Below are 22,750 nucleotides of genomic sequence, written 5' to 3'. Positions count from 1 at the left end.
AACTCTGTGAAGAATTCTAAAATCTGTCATTTATTTAACCAGGAATCTCTAAACTTAGGTGCTTCACAGCATTTTGCAATTACAGACAATGCTACAGAGAGTGAGGTTGCTCATATATCTTATGCTTACATGGGATTGTATACGTAGGATGAATTCCTGAAAGTAGAATGGGTGCATCAAAAGGTTTCTGTATTTAAATCATGCAGTGGAACAGGACTATTTGGTGGAATAAGTTCTTGACCAGTGAGTAAAGGGAAAATGAAGTGTTTTCTAAAGCACCCAATTTGTCAAATTGCTTCCCATGGCGGGCACTGATGCCAGTAGTATACTACACTGTTCCTCCCCACCACCCCCACAAGCTTTGCCAACACAGTGTGGTATAAAAATTCTCATCTTCACCAATCCAAAAGTTGAAAAAAATGGTATTTTGTTGTAAATTTTATTTTCATTTCTTTTATTAAGAATGAGGTTGAAAGGGAGTGCCCATTATGGCTCAGTGGTTAACGAATCCGACTAGGAACCAGGAGGTTGCGGGTTCAATCCCTGGCCTCGCTCAGTGGGTTAAGGATCCTGCGTTTCCGTGAGCTGTGGTGTAGGTTGCAGACGCAGCTTGGATCCCACGTTGCTATGGCTCTGGCATAGGCCGGTGGCTACAGCTCCGATTAGACCCCTAGCCTGGGAACCTCCATATGCTGCAGGAGCAGCCCCAGAAAAAGGCAAAAAGACAAAAAAAAAAAAAGAATGAGGTTGAGGTTTAAAGGACGTTTATGTTTCCTCTTCTGTGAACCACCTGTTCTTGTTCTCTGCCTAGTTTTATATAGGACTGTTGGATATTTTTCTTATTAATTCATAAGAGCTCTTTACATATTAAGGACATTAACTCTTTGTCCTTTGTATTCCAGTTTGTCACTTAACCTGCAACTATTTTATGGTCTTTTGCTATTGAGAAATTTAAATTTTTTTTGTAGTTGAGCTTCTTAATCTTTTCCTTTTTGGCCTCTATTGTGTCTTATGTTCAGAAACATGCATTTTGAGGAGTTCCTGTCGTGGCACAGTGGTTAATGAATCTGACTAGGAATCATGAGGTTGCAAGTTCGATCCCTGGCCTTGCTCAGTGGGTTAAGGATCTGGCGTTGCTGTGAGCTGTGGTGTAGGTCGCAGACGTGGCTCGGATCCTGTGTTGCTGTGGCTCTGGCATAGGCCTGTGGCTACAGCTCCGATTAGACCCCTAGCCTGGGAACTTCCATATGCTGTGGGAGCAGCCCAAGAAAAGGCAAAAAGACAAAAAAAAAAAAAAAAAAAAGAAAAGAAAAAGAAAAGTAACGTGCATTTTGAAGGGCAGAGGGCAAGCTGTTGTGGAGCTTGCTTGAAGTCAGTACACCCTGGGTTTGAGTCTTGGCCCCATAATAGTGCTTTGTTCTTTGGGTAAGCCAACCGAACCTCTTGGCCGGTCAGTTCCCTTGCCTATGAAATAGAGTAAGTGAGTCCTACCCCATGGGTGTGTTATAAGGACCAGATAGGATTGCATCACAGCCCAATACCACATGCTGAGGGTGCAGAGAGAAGCTTGTCTGGCCAGATGGAGCTGATGGTGGGAGGGGCTCAAGTGGAGGCAGGTCTGGCCTGTTGGGGCTGGGTGACATGAGTTCTGAGCCCCCTTGTCTTGGCAGCTGGGTGGTCAAAGTGGTGAAAACCCTGCTGCTGAAGATGGGCTGCTCATATGAGGCGACCTTTCTGGAGGACCAGGGCGGCTGGGAGCTCATGGGGCAGGCGGAGAACCACCACCGTGGAGTGTCCCTGCTGGCCAGGTGAGGCTGGGGACCCCTGGGGCATGGGTTGGAGGGAGGGGAGGGACCTCAGCATCTTCAGACAGACTTGGGTTTGCATCTCTCTCTGGGCAAGACCAACCTGAAAGATGGCACACACTCTCCAGTCTGTGGTTATAACAGGACCTGGCACTGCAGGACCTGGCACTGCACTTAGGTTATTTAGAAGGGACTTTTCTCACTGCATTCTGAATTTAGTTCCCGCGCTAATAGAGAAGTGATGGTCTAGCCCGGCAGTTTACAGTGTTGCTTTGGAGCAGGGCTGCCTGCGCCTGAATCCCAGCTCACCGCTTCCCAGCTGTGTGACCCAGGGCAAATTCCTCACCCTCTCTGTTGTCTCAGTTTTCCGTCAGCCATATGGAAATAATAACAGGATTTACCTCCAAGATTTGGGGTGAGGATTAAAGTAGTTTGAACAACCCCTAGCAAAGGATAAGAGCTCAACTCAGGTTAGCTTTTATGGTCATTATTGTGACGGATGGGGCAGGAATTATTGAGGCAAATTTTGCAGAGGTGGATGCTAAGGTTTAGAAAGGGACAATTAGGTACTAAAGGTCACACAGCCAGGAAGTGGCAGGGCTGGAAAATGACCTGCTGACCCAGATCAGGGCTCTTTCCCCCAGATACACACAGACTTCCTCAGGATCAGCAGCGGGCCAGCCGTGGGGGCAAGGACCTTGATTTCACTGATGTGACTCCTGCCTGTGTCTTAGCCCTGTGCCCTAAGGGTCCAGAATGGTGCTCTCCCTGGGGGTGTCAGGATATACAGCATTTATTGAGCACTGACTATACTCCAGGCACCATGCAAGGAGCCTACGTATGTGACCTATTCCATTTAACCCTCACCATGACCAAAGAAATAGCAATAGCACTGTTATTGTCCCAGCATTACCCATGAGGAAGCTGAGGCCCAGAGAAGTTAAGTGACTTGCCCAAAGTCACACAGCTAGTGGTAGGGCCAGAATTTGAATCCAGACTGTATTTTTTCTTTTTTATCTTTTTAGGGCCACACCCACAGCATATGGAGGTTCTCAGATTTGGGGTCGAATCAGAACTGTAGCTGCTGGCCTATGCCACAGCCACAGCAACACGGGATCCTTAACCCACTGAGTGAGGCCAGGGATCAAACCTGCATCCTCATGGATACTAGTTGGATTCATTTCTGCTGCACCACCACAGGAACTCCTTGCCCCGAGTTTTTGAGTGTCAGGGCCAGACCCCCACGCAGCTGGTCCCCCCTGGGGCCAGAGAGCTGAGGGATCTGCCTGCCCCACCCCAGGGCCATGGTGCACTACTCCTGCCAGGAGCTCTGCCGCATCCTCTACCTGCTCATTCCGCTCCTGGAGCGTGGCGACGAGAAGCACAAGATCACGGCCACCGCCTTCTTCGTGGAGGTACCTACCCAGCAGCAGGCATGGGGCAGGGGCTCCCCCAAGCCTTGCTCTGAGCATAGGCTTCATTTCTCATTGCTGGTCATTCCTCCTGGACAATAAGTACTTCACAGTTTGTCTTTCCGGAGCATGATTTCTCTTGAGTACAAAGACCTGAGCGGTCTCCCTCTCTCCTCCCTCTTCCACTCTTCTCAGATACCCCCATGCCCCCAGGCAACCACCAATCTTTGCTGGGCACCTCTGTGCCAGGTACCAGATAGGACATGCCAGTATGAAGTTGACTTTGCCCTGCCCTCAAGAAATTCTTGGTATGGCAGGGGAGAGGGAGGACACCCCAATTATAACACCGGGTACCAGAGAGTGACTTGGGCTATGATAGGGGCAATTCAGGCTGTGCTGGGAGAACAAAAGCCTTAGATGTGCTGGTGGGGGGAGCATCGGGGAGGCCTTCCTAGAGGAAGTGACCCCTAGGCTGAGTGAATGCCTGGGGGGTACTGGAGGGGGTGCTGGGAGAAAGCTGGCGGGGTCGGACCCAGAAGGGGAGCCTCGCCAATGATAATAGCCAACATGTATTGAGCACTTACCACCTTCAGGCATGTGCTAAGGGCTTTCCACATAGTGATCCATTTAATTCTCCCAGTGATCCTATGATGCAAGTAAGAGTCCATCCTCGACTTTAGCAGAGGAAACTGAGGCACAGGTTTAAGTAAACTTTCCCCAGGCTGTGCACTTCATCAGTGACAGATCCGGGATTCAAACCCAGACCCTGGGCTCTAAGGTACACTCTTTCTATTTAGTTTTGTGTGTGTGCTTGTGCTTGTATTTGTGGTAAAAATAAAGACAACATAAAAATAACCATTTTAGGAAGTTCCCACTGTGGCGCAATGGAAAGGACTCCAACTAGTGTCCGTGAGGATGTGGGTTCAATCCCTGGCCTCCCTCAGTCGGTTAAGGATCCTGCGTTGCTGTGGCTGTGGTGTAGGCTGGCAGCTCTAGCTCTGATTGGACCTTTAGCCCAGGAACTTCCAGATGCTGCAGCTGTGGCTTTTTTTAAAAAATTTTTTGTTTTTTTAAGCGTACAGCTCAGTGGCATTAAGCAATTTCACACTATTTTGCAACCATCCTTCCCATCCATCTTCAGAAGTTTTTCGTCTTCCTTCCCAAGCTGAAACTGTCCCCATAAAACAATAACTCCCCTTTCCTTGTCCCTGCAGCCCCTGTGACCACCATTCTACTGTCACTGTGAATTTGATTATTCATTAGTTTTCATACAAGAAGAATCATCAATATGTGTCCTTTTATGTCTTATTTCACTTTTTTTTTTTTTTTTTTTTTTTTGTCTTTTTAGGGCCATACCTGCGGCATATGGAGGCTCCCATGCTGGGGGTTGAATCAGAGCTGTAGCCGCCGGCCTACACCACAACTACAGCAACGTGGGATCTGAGCCGCATCTGTGACCTACACCACAGCTCACGATAATGCCGGATCCTTAACCCACTGAGCGAAGCCAGAGATTGAACCTGCATCCTCGTGGGTACTAGTTGGGTTTGTTAACTGCTGCACCACAACGGAAACTCCTTGCTTATTTTACTTAATAATACAATGTCTTCAAGGCTCATCCATGTTGTAACACAGGTCAGAATTTCATTCTTTCTAAAGTCCGAATAACATTCTGTGGTGTGGAGCTCCCGTTGTGGCTCAGCAGAAACGAATCCAACTAGGAACCATGAGGTTGCGGGTTCGATCCCTGGCCTTGCTCAGTGGGTTAAGGATCCAGCATTGCCGTGAGCTGTGGTGTAGGTTGCAGACATGGCTCAGATGCCGCGTTGCTGCGGCTGTGGCATAGGCTGGAGGCTACAGCTCTGATTAGACCCCTAGCCTGGGAACTCTATATGCTGTGGGAGCAGCCCAAGAAATGGCAAAAAGACAAAAAAAAAAAAAAAAAAAAAAAAATCCCGTGGTGTATACATACCAAATTTTGTCTCTCCATTTTTCAGTTGATGGACACTTGGAAAACCCACTGTCTTAACCACCACCCCTTCCTTTCTCTTGTGACCTGCTGGCTGACATGTAGGGTCCTTGGCTATCACCAGAGTCTGCACCCAGGGGTTCAGAGGCTTACTGTCTGCTAAGAGAGTAGAAAGTTGAGGAAGGCAGAGTTCCCGTTGTGGCTCAGTGGTTAACGAATCCGACTAGGAACCATGAGGTGGCGGGTTCGATCCCTGGTCTTGCTCAGTGGGTTAAGGATCCGGTGTTGCTGTGAGCTGTGGAGTAGGTCACAGATGTGGCTCAGATCCCACTTTGCTGTGGCTGTGGTGTAGGCCAGCAGCTACGGCTCTGATTAGACCCCTAGCCTGGGAACCTCCATATGTCACAGCCGTGGCCCTAGAAAAGACAGAAAAAAAAAAAAAAAAAAAAAAAGAAAGAAAGAAAGAAAGAAAGTTAAGGAAGCCTTCCTGGAGGAGGTGCCATTTGAACTGGGCCTTGACAGGTAAGTAAAGATTACCAGGTGATAGAGCAGCAGGGCATTCTGGCATTTCTTGCACCTTTTCTCTCCAGTGGACTGTGAGTCTGGGGAGCAGGGCCCACCTTGTGTTTGCGGTGCATCTCTAGACCCAGCCCTGAGAAGGCCCGTAGGAGGGGGATAGGACCGATAAGTGAGTGCCCAGGTGAACACTCTGCCTGGCTCTACAGGTACCAGCAGAGAGTGTCATCTCTAGGAGGACAAGAGTGTGTTTTGGGGCCAAGACTCTGGGATACCACCCCAGTTCTGGAAGGATTTACTTCTTCTTCTTCTTTTTTTTTTTTCAAGGGCCACACCCGGGGCATATGTTGTTCCCAGGCTAGGGGTCGAATCAGAGCTGTAGCTGCTGCCTACACCACAGCCACAGCAACATGGGATCCGAGCTGCCTCTGCCACCCACACCACAGCTCACCGCAACGCCGGATCCCCAACCCATTGAGCGAGGCCAGGGATCGAACCTGTGTCCTCATGGATGCTAGTCAGATTCGTTTCCGCTGAGCCATGACGGGAACTCCTGGCAGGATCTACTTCCAATTTCCCCCATGAAAGAGAAAGTGCCATTTCTTGAGGACCTGCTGCATGCTGAACCTCGTGTGGGCCTCTTCTACATGCTACCCGCTCATCTGCGCAGCAGCGCTGCCAGGCGGGAATGGGGAAGCCTGTGTGTCCACGAGGCAGTGTTCAAGGTCACACAGCTCACGTTGTCCCGAGAGATTCAGGCTGGGTCTGCCTGCCCGGCTCCGCTACTCTGATCAGTCTCATGGGAGAGGCACTCGTCTCTCAGTGTGCTAGTGGCTGCCACACGGGTTCTTGGGGGAGGGGGTGGAGGCTGGAACTCCTGGGTCCACTGCAAGGTCAGGGACTATCGGCTTAACCTTTCCCAGCATTCCCCGGGGCAGGGGTCCTCACCCAACTCCAGTCCTTCTGCCCCTCCCCAGAGGAGCCAGAGCAGGCCCACCATGTTCACAGTGGTGCTTTGACGTCACTCAGATGTCCCTCCTCAGATCTCAGAGCCTCTCTCCCCTGACCCTGACTCCCCACCCCTGTGTTATGACTGTGTGCACACGTGCTTTTCCTACTGGCAAGTGAAGTCCTCAAGGGAGCTGTGTGACCTTAGGCAAGTCACTGGACCTGTCTGTGCCTCGCTTTCCTCACTTATAATATGGGGATGATGGATGGCCCACCTCATAGGGTTGTTTTTTTATTTTATTTTTTGTCTTTTCTAAGGGCTGCACCCGCGGCATATAGAGGTTCCCAGGCTCAGGGTCTGATCAGAGCTGTAGCCGCTGGCCTACGCCAGAGCCACAGCAATTCGGGATCCAAGCCGCATCTGCAGCCTACACCACAGCTCACGGCAACGCTGGATCCTTAACCCACTGAGCGAGGCCAGGGATCGAACCCATAACCTCATGGATCCTAGTCGGATTCGTTAACCGCTGCGCCATAACCGGAACTCCCCTCATAGGGTTTTAATAAGGACCAATTCCATGGAAAGCACTTGGAACAGTGCCGGCACACAGGAAGTGCTCTCTGAGTCAGCTCTGCTGCTATCATCATCATCACTACTCTTGTCTGTGTCTCTAGTGCATAGCCTAGAACTCGGTGCTGAGCAGCTGGGTGTAGGTCGTATGGATGGGTGGAGGGCAGGTGGTAGGTGGAACCCCGATTTTCTTGCCTCCCCTACCCCCCATCCCATCAACCATCCCACACCCTCTCTCCAGCTCACTCTTCTCATCATAAACACATGGTCTCAAGAACCACAGTAGAAACAGGGCAAGGGAACCAATAGGAAAAGTGCTTATAAGGACAACGCAGCAGGAAGTGAAGGCGGGTTGGTTGCTGGGGAAGGGGGTGCGAGGGGGAGGAAGTGGATGAGAGCAATGTCTGGTGTGGGGCTGGGACAATGAGGGGCTGGTGGTGCCAACCCTGCAACGGTAAACACTGGAGGAGGGCAGTTCTCAGGAGGAACGGAACCAAAGTTCAAGCTGGATGTGAATTCATGCAAGTGTTCCCTGGGCACATACCCCACCCCAGAGCTCATGGCACGGAACAGGCACCCAAGGAGGAAGACTCAGCTGGTGTCCTCAAGGAGGTGCCCAGTGGGATAGGTTACGGGAGGCAGATGCATAAGCAGGTGGGGGCACTAAGGGTTCCAGGTTCAGGGCCCTCAGAAGCCCAGAGAAGGGGGCGGTCAGCCTGGGTGAGGCCTGGGGCCACTGGTAAACATGGCTTCCGTGGGGTGGGGTGCAGGGGAGGCATGCGTCAAGTTTTGGAGGGGGAGCCAGGCTAGCATGGAGGTGAGAGCCCTGGCAGAAGGGGACCCTGCCTGCACGGAGGGGACAGAACAGCCTGGGTCATTCTGTGAATGATGGGCAGCATGGTTAGGAGCTGGGTGGTGGTACGAATGTGGGCTAGAGAGTGGGCAGGTGTGGATGAAGTCCCAGAGGCCAACAGGGCCTGAGGGTGGAAAGCAAAGAGGGCCTTAGGGGTCCCTGAGCTCTGTAAGTGACAATTCAGCTTTGCCAGGAGGCACTGGCAAAGCTAGGAACTGTGGGTTTTCCAAATTGGAAGCTCTGGACAGAAGCTGAGACTGGAGATAGGGTTTTGAGAGTTATTTGCCCAGGGACAGGGACAGCAATTAAAATCCTGAGACAGGGAGCTCACCAAGGAGACTGGGACAGAGGGGAAGAGAGGGCTTGGGGTTGCCAACAGGAGTGCTGGGTGGAGACAGGAGCCAGTGGCTTATATTAACTAGACATGTGCTGTCCAATATAACAGCCACTAGCCACTGAATGGGGCCCATTCAGCCTTTGAATAGTAGCTGTGTCTGAATTTAAAGTATTGTAAATATAAGTGTTATAAGTATAAAATTCACACCAGATTTCAGAGTTGGTTCACTGTTGTGGCTCAGTGGTTTAAGAACCCAACTAGAATCCACGAGGATATGGGTTAGATCCCTGGCCTCTCCCAGTGGGTTAAGGATCTGTCATTGCTGTAAGCTGTGGCATAGGTTGAGGATGTGGCTTGGATCTGACATTGCTGTGACTGACCATAGGCTGGTGGCTATGGCTCTGATTGGACCCCTAGCCTGGGAACTTCATGTGCCGCAGGCGTGGCTGTAGAAAGACAAAAAAAGACTTCTTTTTGAGTCTAAAATATAACAATAACTTTATACTGATTACATATTGAGATGATATTTTGGATATATTGGGTTAAGATGTATCATTAAAATTAATTTTGCCTATTTCTTTTTACTTTTTACTTTTTTTAATTAAAAAATCTTTTTTTGTCTTTTTAGGGCTGCACCCGTGGCATAAGGAAGTTCCCAGGCTAGGGGTCGAACCAGAGCTGCAGCTGCCAGCCTACGCCACAGCCACAGCAATGCCAGATCCAAGCCTTGTCTGCGACCTACACCACAGGTCACGGCAATGCCGGATCCTTAACCTACTGAGCTAGGCCAGGGATTGAGCCTGCATCCTCATGGATGCTAGTCAGATTCATTTCTGCTGAGCCATGGAAGGAATTCCTCTTTTTACTTTTTTAATGTGGCTGCTAGAAAAATTTAACTTGCATTGGACAGCACTGACCAGAGAGCAAGGACTCATGCCCCACACTCAGCCCCTTGTCATCCAGTGTAGACTCCCAGTGCATGGGGAGACCAGAGGCTGCTCTGCCCTCAGCCTGGGTACTAAGAACCCTCTCTCCCTCAGCTCCTCCAGATGGAGCAGGTGCGGCGGATCCCTGAGGAATACTCTCTGGGACGGATGGCAGAAGGCCTGGGCCACCGGGACCCCATCATGAAGGTGCTGTCCATCCGAGGACTGGTCATCCTGGCCCGCAGGACTGAGAAGGTGAGTGGAAGGTGGGGGAAAGCCTTCCCCGCCAGGGCCCCACAAAGCCCCCACCAGGAGGAAGGATGGGGCTTGCCCATCCTCGACTCTCAGGTGCTGGTGGCTGGAATCAGAGCTCATTACTGTCTCGGCCTCAGTTATTCCGTCTGTAAAATGGGTATCCCTTAATAATTCCCTATGTACGTTATTCTTCAAGAAATAGCTTCTAAATTCAGATTTTTCACAATGGCTCTAAAGGCAGTGCATATAGGAGGGACTGGGAATGGCTGTAATTACTCCTGTTTTACAGGTTAGGAAACTGAGTCCCAGATTGTCAGTATATCATTGGCATTTTAAAAAGTGCCATGTTTTTCTCTTCTGGGCACCATTGTTGCAGCTCATGATTTAAAGGAACACAAGGACAAGGCATAGACTCAGAAAGCTAACTAACAATGCATGGTGTCATCTGTATAGTGCCAAGAAGAGGGGAGACCACACGGGGCCTCAGGTATCCAGGCTAAGAAGGGGCCAGTTAGGCCAAAGAGGGCTTTGGGGACAGCAGGAGCTCCAGTGAGGGCCTCCCACTTGAGCAAAGGCCCGGAGGTGGGGCTTGCTTGGCCAAGTTCATCTCAGTGACTCAGAGGCGGTGTCCCCCCGTTGTCAGCACAGATAGGAGCCCCCACCCCAAAGGCTCCTTCTTCACAGACTGCCAAGGTGCAGGCCCTCCTGCCTTCCATGGTGAAGGGTCTGAAGAGTGTGGACGGGCTGCTGGTGGTGGAGGCGGTCCACAGCCTCAAGACCCTCTTCAAGGGGCAGGACCGGAAGCTGACGGATAGCTCGGTCTATGTGGAGATGCTGCAGGTCCTGCTGCCACACTTCAGTGATGTAAGGGAATCCCACAGGGTGGAAGGATGGGGTGGGGTGGCATCCGGAGGGCCGTTCTTTACTACTCTGGGGGGTTGCAATAGCTCCCACAGCCCGCCGGGACCTGGACAGGGCTGAGTCAGCCCAGAGGAAGGGGCACCTGTCCCAACTGGTCCACGTCTCTTTGTAGTTGATTTGCACAGAGAAAGCCCCTTTTCTAGTTGGTTCTCACAGAGGCAGGTCTTCTTGTGTCATCACGTCTCATCAGATACTTGCCTCCCTGTGACTGGTCCACCCAGAGGAGTCACAGTTTTTTGATGGGTTGTAGTGGGGGGTGGCATTTTTCCACTTGGCACTAAGGCACCTTTCCAGTTAGCTGGGGGCCCCTCTGGGAAGAGTTGGCAGAGCTCCAGACCTAGGCCCCCGTGAAGGATGCTGGCTCCAGATCAGTCCTACCAGGTGGCCTTCGCTCTTCCCATCTCTGTGCCTCTTGCACCGGGAGAGGCCCTTGGAATGAGTGGAAGGAAGGCCATGTGCCTCCACGTAGGGCACAGAGGTCCAGGGAGCCTCCTGGAGGATGGAGCACACCTGAGCCTCTGGATCTGCCCCAGTCACGAGAGGACGTGCGCTCTTCCTGCATCAACATGTATGGCAAGGTGGTCCAGAAGCTGCGGTCACCCCGCACCTCGGCCATGGAGGAGCAGCTGGTCAGCACCTTGGTGCCCCTGCTGTTGACCATGCAAGAGGGCAACGCCAAGGTGAGCCAGGTGAGTGTGCACAGCCCTGAGCCTCGAGGGTGCACCTTATCTTACAGAACCCAACCTGGAATCACAGACCATCCATCATGGGGCAGTTTATGTCTGGCCAAGTTTGTTTCTCGAATGTACCCATGTCGGTATTTCTCTTCAAAACAGTCAGCGTCACTTGTATGTTTCAATTAGAAATTGCTTTTCTAAAACCCAGTTTCACAGGTTTTTTTTTTTTTTTTTTTTTTTTTTTTCTGGAACATGTTCTCGCTGTCCTGGAATCCACAGCTCTAATTTTCTCTTCCTGTTGGTCCCCAGAAATGCGTGAAGACCCTGTTCCGCTGTTCTTGCTTCATGGCTTGGGAATTGCCAAAAAGAGCTTACAGCCGGAAGCCATGGGACTACCAGCAGCAGACAGTGGCCAAAATTTGCAAATACCTTGTGAGTGCTTCCAAGACCACCGTCGGTCCTTGTGAGTGTTGGAAGTGGCCATCTCTTTCTTTTCTCTTCCTGCTCTTTGCGTGAGCATCTTGACGGACAATTCCATTACCACCTACAAGTTGTTGGCTCCTGGAGGTTCCTCTTGGGCTCTGACTCCTCTCCAGACATCTTCCCCGATGAAGCACACACACTTCAAGATCAGCACGTCTCCTCCGAACTTATGACCTTCCCATGTCAGCTACCCTGTCCCTCGAGAGCCCCAGAGCTGAAACCTAAAACCATCCTAGACTTCTTCCTCTCCCTCACCTTCACCTTGGATCAATCTTAAACATCCTGACTACCTCTGAATCCGTTTTCTCCTCCTCCTCTTCACTGGCATTATCCTTAGTTCAGTTTATGAATATCTCTCAGCCGGGCCCTGGGTCCCTTCATTCAGTGGGTACCTTCATTCAGTGGGTCCCCCAGCCATGCATCTCATCCCCTCCAATCCATCCATTCCCCATACCGGCCACCAGAATGATCTGGTAAAAACATGAGTCGGCCAGGAGTTCCCATGGTGGTTCAGCAGATTAAGAGCCTGACTAGTATCCATGAGGATGTGGGTTCGATCCCTGGCCTCGCTCAGTGGGTTAAGGATCTGGCATTGCTGTGCGCTGCGGTGCAGGTTACAGATGTGGCTCGGATCCCAAGTTGCTGTGGCTGTGGTGTAGCCTGGCAGTTGTAGCTCCAATTCGACCCATAGCCTGGGAACTTCCATATGCCACAAGTGTGGCCCTAAAAAGCAGACAAAACAAAACATGAGTCTAGCTATATTATATCCCTGCCTGAGAGCTCCACCGGCTCCCTTTCCTGTAACAGTAACTCCCAGTGTGTATTCTCTGAGATACTAGTCCTACCAGCTATGCCCCACAGGGAAGTTCCAGGATGGTAAGTTTGGGAAATATCGCACCTCTTAGAGATTTGTGGTGCCATCAGCCCATTATAGCTCCGAGATGCTCTGTGCTGAGGAAGTGTTTCATGGTTAATTCATGGTTTCTCAAAGTTATTTAACCACAGAACCCCCTTTCCGGGTAACACCTGAGACCCTCCTGAGGTAAGAGAGAGCATGCCCATAGTGAAATGCTGCACTGCAAGATGCAGCCCGGTTCCCCCACGTAGCCTTTGGGAAGCTTTGCCATCTAGTCCCATCTACCTTCCCCCGGCCATGTTCCCCCGGACGCAGATGCTGAGGCAGAGATTAGCATGCGGGAGGTTTACTGGGGAGCAAACCCTGGGGATCAGCCCCTGCAGAAGGAGAGGCGGGGAGTCAGAGTGGCAGAGGGAGGGGTCAAGCTGCAGTGTAGTTTCAGGGGAGATCTCAGCCGACACCCTGGCACCAGGGATCAGGGCTCCACATAGACTGAGCTGTCTGTCAGCTTCTGATCCTGCCCCTTGAAGATGGTCTTTTTTGGGTTTTGTTTTTTGTCTTTTTGTCTTTTTGCCATTTCTTGGGCTATTCCTGCGGCATATGGAGGTTCCCAGGCTAGGGGTCAAATCAGAGCTGTAGCCACTGGCCGACGCCAGAGCCACAGTAACGCGGGATCCGATCCGTGTCTGCAACCTACACCACAGCTCACGGCAACGCCGGATCCTTAACCCACTGAGCAAGGCCAGGGATAGAACCTGCAACCTTATGGTTCCTGGTCAGATTTGTTAACCACTGAGCCACGACGGGAACTCCGAAGATGGTCTTAAGGTTGTGGACCGCCTTGGCATTGGATGCCAGCCACCTGGGGAAGGGACGTGACCTTGGGATAGCTCTTCCACTGAGGCGATCCATATCTGGGGGAATAAGTCCTTCACACCCTAAGGGAGACCTGGGTGGGGTATGCGCCACCCCCATGCCTACCAACCTAATGAAAATATACTAAGTAACAGATCATGACTTTGCCACAATAACCAAAACCTCTGCAATCCAGTGCCTAATATTACATTTTACAGAGGACACAAAGAGCCCTGGAGAAGTGTTTGGCCAGGGTCACTAATTCAAATACTTCCGGTGGCCAGTGCCCAGGAACACTGTAAGTGTCATGGAAGTGGTGGGGCCATGGCAACCTGGAGGGCCCAGTCTCTGTTGAAAGCGTGCTCGTCGTGCAGCCCACTCTCATCAGGGCCTCCAGTTTCACAAGAAAAGCTAGATTTGTTTTAGACATTAATTTCATAATCAGTTTAGCTCATTTGAAACGTTGTGTTGGCTACTGCCCTGCCTGCCACTTGTGGCCTGTGGGCTGCTATCCTGTGGCTGCTACATCAGACCCCCTGCACTCTCAGTCTCTCCTTTTCTCTCCAGGCATCAGCAGCTCTGCTCATAAATGGTCAATATCTAGCCTTAGCTTGGAGAAGGGGTCAGTAACCTAGTCATTCATTCATTCATCCAACACTTTCTGGGCACGTGTACAATGCCAAGCTCTGTCCAGGGTGTGGAAGACTCTGAACCGAGTGGGAAGCCGCTTCTATTGAGGGAGAGGACGGTGTCTTTTTCTTTTCTTTCCTTTCCTTCCCCTTCCCCTTCCTTCCTTCCTTCCTTCCTTCCTTCCTTCCTTTCCTTTCTTTTCCTTTTCCTTCCTTCCTTCCTTCCTGCCTGCCTGCCTTCCTTCCTTCTTTCTTTCTTTCTTTCTTTCGTCTTTTTAGGGCCACAGCCACAGCATATGGAAATTCCCAGGCTAGGGGGCAAATTGGAGTTGTACCTGCCGGTCTATGCCACAGCCACAGCAATGCCAGATCCAAGCTGTGTCTGTGACCTACACCACAGCTCACGGCATTGAACCCATTGAAGGAGGCCAGGGATCAAACCATGTCCTCATGGGTACTAGTTGGGTTTGTTACTGCTGAGCCACAATGGGAACTCCAAGAGATGGTTTCTGAGTTGAGCCTCAAGAATGAGAAGTAATTCCTTAGGTGAAGGTGAGAGGGGAGGGCACTCCAGTCAGGAGCAATGGCTGGTACCAGGCACAGATCTGGGGAGAGCTGGGCCATGGCCTGGGCCTGGAGCACGGTGTGCATGGTAGGTGGAGGTGGCAGTGGAAGTCAAGGCTGAGAAAGGACATGATCGTGAGTGCTTTGCACACTAGGCCCAGGAGCGTACTCCCCGACATGCAGATTGTCAACAGGAGAGTGATCAGAGCAGACGTCTCATCTCCTCAACAGTCTCTTAGAAGATTGCCTGCCCCCTAGTTTCTGCTTGATCAAACCCAACCTGAACACCACTGCCAGACTATATTGCTCAAAACATTGCTTTGTCATTACCCTATTAAGAAGAATGCTGGCTTCTTATTTTTTAATGCATAAGGAAGTCCTATTCCTGTCTGAATTTTAGGGGCTTTGAAGACCCCCCTAAATCTCTAGTTTATTCCCTACCGCTCTGTAACTTGAATCCTTCACTCTGGACAGACCCGTTTCCTTAGTCACATATCTCACATGTCATGTCTATTCTCACCTCTGGCTGGACTTGAATTTTAGAACTTAGCTTCTGACTATAGCAGGTGGATGGGCCGTAAGAGGAGACACTCAAGGCAGGAAGACCATTGACACAATTGTTGCATCAGCTAAGAGAACATGAGGCCTGGCCTTTGGGAGAGTCCAGCATGGGTGGCGGAGCTATTTAAGAACAAGGGACCTGAGAGTCCCCATTCCCAGCTTTGGGATGGGTAGATGAATAATTAGACGCTCTGAGGGCCCAGAACTCTGAGGGTCTCTCTTTGTCCCAGGTGGACACCCATCGAGACAGCGCCTTCACCTTCCTCAGCCAGAGCCTGGAGTTCGCCAAGAGTTCCCGAGCCTCCCTCCGGAAGACCTCAGTCATGTTCATAGGTAACCCGCCCTGGAAGAGTTAGTCCTGCCTCTTCCTCTTCTCATGCCATCCTTCTGGCACCTGGGTGGAAGGTTCAGGTACAAGGCTTGACCAGCAGACAGCCTTGATATAAATTAGACAAGTCTCCTCTCCTCTAAGATCACTGTTCGGGAAGTGGGCCACAGGCTAGATTCAGCCTGGGGTCCTTGTGCATGTCACCACCTTGGCACCCACATGCAGCAGAACTGCTGCGTTTCCCCTGAGTACAGGGTGGGCCCAGGCCCAGCAGGTGCCTGCCTGCCATTGATCATGGCAGGAAGCGCTGAGCTGCACAGTGGAAAAGTGAACCAGAATCTCAGCTCCATGATCCCCTTTCTGGGTGACTCCAACTAAGTCACTGACTCCCACGGAGCCTCCTGTGTTAAGATCTGTAAGGTCATCGGTAAGACGGGGATCACCTCCTATTTCGTGGACTGGATGAGAATACACGTTTCATGTGATGACTGGAAGATACAGGGGCTGACACAGTGGTAGTCACCTTCATTCTTCTTCCCACAGTCCCAACCTCGGCCTTTCTGGGAAAAAAACAAATAGCTTCCCCTCACTCAGAATCACTCCACAGGACCCTCCTGAGGGCATGCCATCTGGCATTCCTGGCTGTTCTCCTCCTTTCCCCCAAAGAGCCACACCCCCTTCAAGGCCCTGGAGACCCTGCTGCAGACAGACTTGGAGAGGAGGATGTTCCTAGCCCACCATCTTCTAAAGTGAGGTTTCTTCTTTTTTTTTTTTGAGGGCTGCACCCAAGGCATCTGGAAGTTCCCAGGCTAGGGGTCAAATCAGAGCTGTAGCTGCCAGCTTACACCACAGCCACAGCAATTCAGGATCCAGGCCACATCTGCCACCCATGCTGCAGCTTGCGGCAATGCTGGACTTTAACCCACTGAGTGAGGTCTGGGATCAAACCCACATCCTCACAGAGACTATGTCAGGTTTTGTTGTTGTTGTTGTTGTTTTTTGTTTTTGTTTTTGTTTTTAAGGCTGAACCCATGGCATATGGAAGTTCCCAGACTAGGGGTCAAATTGGAGCTGCAGTGGCCGGCCTACACCACAGCCACAGCAATGCAGGATCCGAGCTGCATCTGCAACCTATAGCACAGCTCACGGCAACACTGGATTGTCAACCCACTGAGCAAGGGCAGGGACTGAACCCACAACCTCATGGTTCCTAGTCGGATTCGTTAACCACTGCACCACGACGGGAACTCCCTGTCTTTTCTTTTCTGCCTAAAGAAGTTCCTTTAGTATTTGTTGTTAGGCTGGCTTAGTGTTGCTGAATTCTCTCGGCTTTTGCTTATCTGTGAAGCTTTGATTTCTCCTTCCTGGAGTTCCCGTTGTGGCTCAGTCGTTAACGAATTCGACTAGGAACCATGAGGTTGCGGGTTCAGTCCCTGCCCTTGCTCAGTGGGTTGACGATCCGGCATTGCCGTGACCTGTGGTGTAGGTTGCAGACGTGGCTCGGATCCTGCATTGCTGTGGCTCTGGCGTAGGCCAGTGGCTACAGCTCCGATTGGACCCCTAGCCTGGGAACCTCCATATGCCACTGGAGTGGCCCAAAGAAATAGCAAAAAGACAAAAAAAAAAAAAAAAATCTGAATGAGAGCCTTGCTGGGTAGAGTAATCTTGGTTGGAGGTTTTTTCCTTTCATCACGTTAAGTATATCATGCCACTCCCTTCTGTCCTGCAGAGTTTCTGTTAAAAAATCTGCCAATAACCTTATTGGGGTTCTCTTGTATGTTACTTGTTCTTTTCCCTAGCTGCTTTCAAGATTTTCTCTTTGTCTTTAATTTTGGTCAGTTTGATTAATATGTGTCTTAGGGTGTTCCTCCTTTGGTTTATTTTATATGGTACTCGTTGTGCTTCATGGATTTGAGTGAGTGGTTCCTTCCCCATGCTAGGGAAGTTTTCAGCTATTATCTCTTGGAATATTTTTTCTGTCTCCTTCTCTCTCTCTTCTCCTTCTGGCACCCCTATAATACAGATGTTGGTGCGTTTAACATTGTCCCAGAGTTCTCTGAGACTCTCTTCATTTGTTTTCAATCTTTCTTCTCTTTTGTGTTCTGCATCCGTAATTTCTACTAATCTGTCCTCCACCTGGCTTATTCGTTCTTCTGCCTCCTGTATTCTGCTGTTGGCTGCTTGTAGTGAATTTTTATTTCAGTTGTTGTATTTTGCATCTCTTCTTGCTTAAGTTTTATATCTTGTATCTCTTTGCTCCGTGTTTCCTGTAAGTTATCCATCTTTGCCTCCGGTTTATTTCCAATGTCTTGCATCATCTTCAGCATCAACACTCTAAAGTCTTTTTCCTGGAGGCTAAGAATCTCCTCCTCACTTAGCTGATTTTCTGGGGTTTTTCCTTTCTCCCTCATCTGAGTTATAGTTCTCTGTCTTTTCATTTTTATAGGTTTTTGGTGTGGTGACCTTTTTACAGATAATAGAGTTGTAGCCTCTCTTCCTTCTGGCGTCTGCCCCCCTTGTGGCTGAGGTCGGTATGGGGGCTTGCTGTAGGCTTCCTGATGGGAGGGACTGATGCCTGCCCACTGGTTAGGGTTAGGGTTAGGGTTAGGGTTAGGGTTCTAATCCCTCTGGTGGGTTGGGCTTAGTCTCTGGATGGGATTAGAGGCAGCTGTGTGCCTGAGGGGTCTTTAGGTAGCCTGTTTACTGAGGAGGGGCAGGGCTGTGATCCCACCTGAGTTGTTGTTTGCCCTGGGGCTTCTCAGCACTGACTGTCGAGTGGGGCCAGATTTTCCCAAAATGGCCACCTCTAGAGAAAGGCAGCTGCTGGATATTCCCGAGAGCTTTGCCTTCAGTGTCCTTCCCTCACAAAAAGCCACATTCACCCCTATTTTCTCAGGATGTCCTCCAAGAACTTCAGTCAGGTTTGACCCAGATTCCTATGGAGACCTCACTCTGTCTTGGGATCCAGTACACGTGAAAGTCCGTGTGCACCTTTTAAGAATGGAGTCTCCATTTCCCCCAGTCCTGTGGAGCTCCTGCGCACAAGCCCCACTGGCCTTCAATGCCAGATGCTCCAGGGGCTCTTTCTCCCAGTGCCAGATCCCTGCACATGAGGGTTTGATGTGGGGCTCAGAACTCTCACTCCTGTAGGTGAGTCTCTGTGAACCAGTTAGTTTTCAGTCTGTAGAGCTTCCCACCCAGGAGTTATGGGGTTGTTTGTATCATGAAATCGCCCCTCCTACCTCTTGATGTGTCCTCCTCTTTTTCTTCTGGAGTAGGATATCTTTTTTAAGGTTTCTGGTCCATTTAGTTGGAGATTGCTCAGCTTTTAGTTGTGAATTTTGTTGTTTTTAGGAGAGAAGTTGAGCTCTAGTCCTTCTATTCCACCATCTTAATCCCGTCCCCTCCGTGAAGTTTCTTCTAGTACCTTCCCCCAGTGCACTGGAGTCTTCTATCCATCCTGTCATCCACGCATCTGCCTGGTCATCCGCACTTGCATTTCATTGGCTTATGCTACACATACTGATGATCTTCTGCTCTGTGTCAGGCACTGTGCCTCATCTAGAGAAACAAAAAACTTTTCAGGAGGTTGGGGGTGGGGTGCATCAGGGGATAGGGTGCTATTAACATGATCAGTTCCAGGACAGTTGAGCAATGCCCAGGATGGGGGGCATCTCTCGGGCTGTGGGCGTCTGCTCAGGGGCAGCTTCTCACAGAGTGACTTTATTTTCCTAGATTCTGATTTCTCTAAATCTTGCTCCACACTAATCACGTCTAAAAATATTGGTGTTTAACCAACACAGTCTTCTCTGGGTCAGGGCCTGTGCTAAAAAAACAAAGTAGGGGAATGCCGCATTTGCCCATGGACAGCCCCCAGTGTGGTGTTTTGATTCCTAACCTCTTGTGGGTTATGGATCTTTTGTGAGGTCCTGAAGGAAGTTATGAACACTTTCACTAGAAAAATACACTTATGGGAGTTCCCATCATGGCACAGTGGTTAACAAATCTGACTAGGAACCATGAGGTTGCGGGTTCGATCCCTGGCCTCGCTCAGTGGGTTAAGGATCCAGCGTTGCCATGAGCTGAGGTATAGGTCACAGACGCGGCTCGGATCCCACGTTGCTGTGGCTCTGGCAAGGGCCGGCAGCCACAGCTCCTATTAGACCCCTTGCTTGGGAACCTCCATATACTGCAGGAGTGGCCCTACAAAAGGAAAAAAGACCAAAAAAAAAAAAAAGAAAAATGCACATATGCATGCACTTGTGCATGTCCCTCTATCTTTCTCTCTCTCTCTTTTTTTTTTTTTTTTTTTTTTTGGCCATGCTCATGGCATGCGGAGATTCCCAGGGCAGGGATCAAACCTATGCCACAGCAGTGACCCGAGCCACAGCAGGGACAACACCAGATCCTTAACCCCCTGAGCCACCAAGGAACTCCGTGCATGTGTTTTAAAGATCCTCAAATATTGCTCCACCCAATTCTCCATCTCCAGTGGATCTAAGCTGGGGAAACTCTTGGTCTGGTGGGAAATGTTTATAAATCACAAGTAAAATGAACACAGTATATGCAGGTAGAGAGAAATGCAGAGACTCTGGGAACCCAGAGAGGCACATAACTGGCTTGGGAGCAGGGTTGGAAAGAACCTCCTAGAGCAGCAACTGTGTCAAACTGAATATTCAAGGACAGTAGGAATGAGTCTGAGGCAAGGAAATGTGGGAAGGGCGTTGTGAAATGTATAGTTCATTCAAGCATCTGTAGGCACTTTGGGAGCTTGGCACACAGGCCAGGAGCGGGGAGGGAATGGCTGAGCCGTGTGGCCAAGTTGCTGAGTCTCAGCCCCTCCGGGGCCCCACCAGCCACTTGGCTTGGAAAGTATGTAAGGCACTTGATACCCTTCGTATTATGGTGGCTCAAACTCACTGGGGGAGGGGATGCTGAAGCAGCATCTCCCTGAGTCTTGGATGAGGACACTAAGGACCAGCCTGGGGCCACCTGTCAGAGGCAGCTGCAGCCCAGCTCCTGCCCCCGACCTGGTACCATCCTTGCCCACTGGACCTGCCACCTCTCCTAGGACCCCTCTGGGGGAAATCTGTCCCAGGGTCAAGATTAGGCTCTCCCTTTGTGTCCTCAGTTACAGGGCTGGAGGAGGGTGGGGAGAGCTTCTCTGAGGAGGTCTGGTCCAAAGGTTGGGGGTTGGAATCAGTGGGGGGGTGGATGCACTCATCTCTTGGATTGTGCTCAAGGGTCCCTGGTCCCCTGCATGGAGAGTATCATGACAGAAGATCGTCAGAATGAAGTTAAAGCTGGTAAGTTCTGCCCTGAGTTGGTGAGATTTCAGGGCCCCGTGGAGAATGAATAGGCTCACAGTGGGTAAGAGGAAAGAGAAGGTTATGTCCCAAGACCAGAGGCTTCAATTCAGTCCCAGGCCAGTACCTGTTAGGTACTATGTGGTCACCAAGACACAGAACACACAGCTGCATCCTAGGGGAACTTAGAGTCCAGGAAACCAGATCAAAAATCATTTAGTGCAGGGAGAGTACTTCAGACCTTTAAGGGGTATGTTTATTGTGTAACTAGAAAAGCTGACGGGAGCATGATGCTAGGCTGGGGCAATCCAAGAAGGCTTCCTGGAAGAGGGAGGTTTGATTCAAGCTTTGAAAGCCGTGAACCACTTGAAGAGCTGGGAGATGAGGGGATGCTGAGCAGAGTGCCTAAGCCAAGGCATGAAATGAGAAGGATGAGGTGGGAGATTCATGAGGGGATCTGGTCGTAACAAGCAGCTTTTCCCCTCCCCATGACTCAGCTCTGGAAAACTTGAGACACGACCCAGAAGCATCGGTGTGCATCCACGCAGCCCAGGCTCAGACAATATCCTGGCCAGCTGCTGGCGGAACTCCTGGCCATTGCCGCATGGGGACTCGTGGGTGTGTGACCCGGCCACCACACACCGCTGGAACCCTAGCTGTGAGAACCTGCCCACTTCCCACCAGCGGCGCTCCTGGATCATGCAGGCACTGAGCTCCTGGAAGATGTCCATGAAGCAGTGAGGTTCCTGCGCCCCCAGCCCTTCTCGGGGGTGGCCACAGCCCCAGTCGTGCTCATAAATGCCACGTGGCTTGCCTCTCCCTGTGGAGTATTTCCTTGTGGGAGATGCCCCAGACTCAGGAGCAGCCCTTGCATTGTGCCAGTCTGTGAGATGCGCATCCTTGACTCAGTCAACATTTATAGGTGCACATAGGCTGTCTTGTCCACATCTTGTTTATTTTTTTGTCTTTTTAGGGTCACATCTGTGGCATATAGAGGTTCCAGGCCAGGGGTTGAATCCCATCTGCAGCCGCCAGCCTACACCACCACAGCCACAGCAACACCAGATCTGAACCACCTCTGCGACCTACACCACAGCTCACGCCGGATCCTTTTTGTAATTTTTTTTGTCTTTTTGCCTTTTCTAGAACTGCTCCAGCAGCACATAGAGGTTCCCAGGCTAGGGGTCAAATCGGAGCTGTAGCTGCCGACCTACACCACAGCTCACGGCAATGCCGGATCCTTAACCCACTAAGTAAGGCCGGGGGTCGAACCTGCAACCTCATCGTTCCTAGTCAGATTCGTTAGCCACTGCGCCACAACAGGAACACCTCATGCCAGTTACTTAACCCACTGAGCGAGGCCGGGGATTGAACCTGTGTCCTCATGGATACTAGTCAGATTCATTTCTGCTGAGCCACGACGGGAACTCCAGTTACATCTTATAAGCTGAGGCTCAGCAAGGTGGAGCAGCTTGCTCAAGGCCACACAGTATGTCTGCTAGAAGCCTCAGTTTCCCCTCCCCTACAGGGAGAGGCTAAGGACAAAAGAAGAGGATGGTTTGGGTAGCCTTTTGGAGGAGGAAAAGTAGAGACTCCTCCCACCCCATGACATCACACATATCCCAGAATCCTGATCTCTAGACTGCCACTCGTGGGTCTTTGCTTGGAGACTGGCCACTACACATTGGAACAAGATTTACTGAGCATCTAACCTGGGCCAGGCCTGCTCTGGGTGCCAGAGATACAGATGTGAACGAGACGCAGCCCCAGGCCCTGGGCAGTTCATAGTCTGAGGCCGTGGTTCTCAAGTGGGGAGACCCCAGGAATATTTGGCCATGTGTGCACAGGACAGCCCCACAGCAAAGAATTATCCATTCTTAATTGTCAAAAGTACTGAAGTTGAGAAACTTTGGCCTAACGGAAGTATGGAAGACATATAATGACACCAACTGCCCAGCAGGTCAGAGCTGTGACAAAG

General features: G+C 50.7%; 1 protein-coding gene across 1 annotated transcript in view; it reads left to right on the top strand.

Annotated features, from left to right (window-relative positions):
* MROH7 (maestro heat like repeat family member 7) overlaps nucleotides 1–21,649 on the top strand; it is a 76,815-nt gene extending 55,166 nt beyond the window's left edge. The window contains 10 exon segments of the mRNA XM_021096584.1: nucleotides 1,671–1,808; nucleotides 3,106–3,220; nucleotides 9,452–9,592; nucleotides 10,277–10,456; nucleotides 11,047–11,202; nucleotides 11,500–11,622; nucleotides 15,369–15,471; nucleotides 20,710–20,772; nucleotides 21,270–21,323; nucleotides 21,326–21,649. Coding sequence (XP_020952243.1) covers nucleotides 1,671–1,808; nucleotides 3,106–3,220; nucleotides 9,452–9,592; nucleotides 10,277–10,456; nucleotides 11,047–11,202; nucleotides 11,500–11,622; nucleotides 15,369–15,471; nucleotides 20,710–20,772; nucleotides 21,270–21,323; nucleotides 21,326–21,513 — 1,261 coding nt within the window. The 3' untranslated portion in view covers nucleotides 21,514–21,649.

Source organism: Sus scrofa, chromosome 6 (assembly GCF_000003025.6).
Source record: "Sus scrofa isolate TJ Tabasco breed Duroc chromosome 6, Sscrofa11.1, whole genome shotgun sequence".
In the NCBI taxonomy this organism is placed as follows: Eukaryota; Metazoa; Chordata; class Mammalia; order Artiodactyla; family Suidae; genus Sus; species Sus scrofa.
The sequence above is the reverse complement of the archived record's forward strand: the minus strand, read 5'-3'. Positions and strand labels throughout refer to the sequence as shown.